Consider the following 4000-nt stretch of genomic DNA (forward strand, 5'->3'; position numbering starts at 1 on the left):
CACTATATCTAGAAGGATCACGAGATTTAAGGAAAATACGTGAATGTTCGAGAACGACGTGGCGTGATACTAGTCACATGACCTCGATGTCGTAACAATATCTTACATATAGACTATATAAAAGTTGTGTTGAAATCTATCTGTTTATCTAACTATTATTTTAGTGATCACATTTTCAGGAATAAAACGTTTTAAGGATCAAAAGTTAACTAGTTTTTCTTTTGTTGATAATAGCCATCCAAGCGTATAGTGGTTATTTAGACAATATGCATGTATCAAACGAAATTAACCTGGTTTACATTTGTCTACTCACGATTGTTGTTCATAACAGTGAACTTCGTGCCTGCGGTACCTCAACATGTACTTTTCGTCGCAAAATACGTGATATCGGAACAAAAACCTCTAAACAGAACACCATGCTGGGAAAAACTTATAGATACTATTTTTATTTGACATTCTATATAGGCCTATGTTTAAAACGCTTGTCATAAGGAATAAGTTATGGTTCCTGTGACCCCACTACAAAACGCGCGAGCTAATGACCTAGTTTTGACGTACATGAACTAAGAGCTACCTTTTGTGTCTCGTCAACCTAACTTCTAGTGACCCAACCTTGCCCTTACTTTTAACAGTTTAGGTTAACAGTTCAGTTCCAAATAGTCGGGAGAAATATGTTAAATGGAACAGTTAATACACAGTCAGTAGTGAAGAGCGTTTGATATTTACGGTATTATGATTCACTAAAAGACTTTTTTCAAAGATCTAATTTAACACATGACAAGCGGTGTGTCAATAAAGTAGCAGCTTTTGAGTGTGTAATACTGGCGAAAGAGAAGTGGTTACTGTTTTTGCGTTGTGTTTTAGTGTAATAAAATAAATTAAAAATATTTTAAGTTGTATTCATGTTTACCTTTGAAAAGTAACAGAAGTGTTGTAGTTTAGAAATTTCAAACGATTTAAATTCGAGCAAAATACGTAGTTTGCCATTTTGATTAGCCTATCTTATTCAACCCAGCTTTAAAGGCCAGCCGCATAATCAGAATATCCAGCGCGTGACGCTTCTCGTTTATGATTCGAGGTTAGAACGTTCGTAGTATTTCGTCAGAGCAGTGTTGTTTCTTTCTTTCTATGTATATGTGTGTGTATGACCCACTGAAACCATCTTGATGTGTTTTTCGATCTTCGTTACATTTATTAAGATTGTTGTTGTTTTTAGGAGAAATTAAATTAGTTAATACCGTTTTCTTGTTAAAACCTTACTCTAAAATTAATTGCAGACAATGTCTGCTGATCGTTCGCTTCCAAGTTCTTCAAGAGCAACAACAAGCAGTGACCGCGGAAACGACACTCAACTAGCGGCCTCAACAGTACAAGATCGGGAGTTTGAACAAAAAGAGCAAAAAATAAACCCTAAAATGTCAAAGGCCCTCAGTACTAGTGCTAAAAGGTGAGATTTTGGATATAGTTTTTCTTTTATCATCAAATAATTAAAAAAATTTAAAGTGAAGTTAATTTTTTTGTGGTTGATAAATTAAGTATAAACAACAATGGCCATAACAGTATAATTCGATATGAGGCCTTTTTTTCAAGTAATCTTTTAAGGCCTTTGTGCCTGAGACGTGTAATTTAAGAATCTAAGGCCTACTTGTCTAAAACTAGTAATCTTCTAAGGCCTTTGTTTCTGTAGCGTTGTAAAGACATCAAGTTACCTGTAATGCACAAATCACACCTAGTGTTTCTTATATTTACACCAGGCATGGTTAGTAAAATACTGTAAATCTAATTCTGAAAGGTGACAGTGGGTGTAATTTTTGCTCTACGTTTACTCATAATGTTGAAATGCTAGTCACTTTGCTGTTAGTATTAATAAAGTAACATAATGTCTGGATGGTAAAATAAGTGTTTTTCAATACATGCACAAAGTCAACTTTCTATTTAATAGGTACTGAACTCAAATAAAATGCAATTAATGGTGTATAGGTATTTTCAATATAAACTTAATAATAATAAAGTATTTTGTGAACAGTATTTTAGGTAAAGCAAAAATACTTATTGTATAAATTAGAATTATTTCGATAAGAGTATTGACTGTTTTGTATATTTCGAAAAGCCTCTGAAATTAATAACGTTTATTTTAACAATTTAGAATCCAAAAAGAACTGGCAGAGATTACACTTGATCCACCGCCAAACTGCAGGTAAGATACATGTTTTTTCATTTTTTATTTCAATAAGTTGTAGAAGAGCTAACGCTTATCACAGTTTTTAGAGACATGTATCATTAATGGTTGGATGTGTAACCCATGTTGTAGAAGAACTAACGGTCGTCACAGTTTTAAGAGACATGTATTATTATTAGTTGGATATGTAAGCATTGGTCTTTACAGGAAGTTTTTGGATTTTTCATATATTTCAGTTCAGTGACCTTATTTTTTACGTTGCAAGTAAATTGGAGAGGAGATTGGGGACTATTGGACGTCATGGGTAGTTGATTAGAATGTAGTACATCCTAGAACGTGATCACAACTGTATTTTATAACTTGTTTTATAAGAGTGAATGAAGTAATTAAGTTTTCTGAGATATTTAGCTATGATTTTTTTTTAATTTTACGTATTAGTGTTATTTTCACTGTGTTGGTAAATAAATATTACATGCAATACGCGCTAAAATATCTGTTAGTCAGTATGCTAATTTGTAGTTCTTCAAGATATATTGACATCCTGTACCTAACAGTTTGTATTCCAGAAATAACTTAAGGCGCGATAGAATTATATTGTAATATGGAGTTAAAGCGAATTTCTCTGACTCTGACTGACTATGAGAGAAGAAAATGACAGAACACAATTTGACAAAATGTAGAACAAGCTTGATTTACCACAAACACAATAAAAACAATGAATGCCCAGTGCTTTTGCCTGGTGTTTTTAATAGAGCTCTGCAGTTATTGGTCGGCCGTCTTACTAACTCACACTGTGTACACACTGTTGGCCATTCCATTAAAAAAAACACGTATTACATGACTTTCCAATAGAACGTGAAGTCAAGGAACCCAGTTGAAGTTGATGTATTATAGAGATGATCGATATTAGCCGTCTCTACAATTTATTAGGAAACGACCACTTTACACCTGCCATAAAGTGTACTCCAACTATTTGAATCACAGTTATCTTTCTCAAAAGTTAGTGTACAAGATACCTAAGGGCAATGACCCAGTTCAGTAGGTAGGTAGTGCGAAAGTAATTTGGTCACCTTTCTTGACCAACGTTCTATTGTTATAGCTACATACACGGCTAGAAATATGTGAAAAAAGTTAAAAATAAAGAAATCACTTATTTGCGTATCGACGAGATTGAAAGATTAAATCTGCTTCTTCGTCTGTAAATAGTATTTGAGTTTTTAATATCAGATCAAAGGTCTTTAACTTGTATACTGCTGTTTATTGCCATGCACAGCCTTCTTGTTATACAAAATTAGAAACAAATGTTCTACACTTAAGTTTAAATTAATATTTTTATCATTTTGGTTCTCTTAACATAAATCTTAATGAATTATCGATAATTTAACAGTCAGGTGAATGGTGTGCCTCACATATCTTATTTTACATTTTCTTATTTATACTTAATACACAGAAATTACAACATGAAAAAAATAAAGCATATCTTCATAATCAACAATTAAAATTACTGTTCCATGTGTGTGTGTGTGTAGAGAAGAAACCAGTGTGATTCTCTATATAAGGAATCATTATATAATAAATATTAACTGTATCATTATATAATGAAATATTAACTGTATCATTATATAATGAAATATTAACTGTATCATTATATAATGAAATATTAACTGTATCATTATATAATGAAATATTAACTGTGTCATTATATAATGAAATATTAACTGTATCATTATACAATAAAATATTAACTGTATCATTATATAATGAAATATTAACTGTGTCATTATATAATGAAATATTAACTGTGTCATTATATAATGAAAT

The 4000-nt window shown here is 31.6% G+C and overlaps 1 protein-coding gene across 2 annotated transcripts in view; it reads left to right on the plus strand.

Annotated features, from left to right (window-relative positions):
* The first annotated feature begins 876 nt into the window (after positions 1-876).
* LOC106462858 (ubiquitin-conjugating enzyme E2-24 kDa-like) overlaps positions 877-4000 on the plus strand; it is a 30294-nt gene continuing 27170 nt past the window's right edge. The window contains exons 1-3 of one of the 2 annotated variants that reach the window (XM_013922820.2): positions 877-1078; positions 1278-1447; positions 2147-2197. In XM_013922820.2, coding sequence (XP_013778274.1) covers positions 1281-1447; positions 2147-2197 — 218 coding nt within the window. In that variant the 5' untranslated portion in view covers positions 877-1078; positions 1278-1280. The other variant, XM_022390248.1, reaches the window with a different exon arrangement.

This window comes from Limulus polyphemus, unplaced genomic scaffold (assembly GCF_000517525.1).
Source record: "Limulus polyphemus unplaced genomic scaffold, Limulus_polyphemus-2.1.2 Scaffold1268, whole genome shotgun sequence".
Lineage (NCBI taxonomy): Eukaryota > Metazoa > Arthropoda > Merostomata > Xiphosura > Limulidae > Limulus > Limulus polyphemus.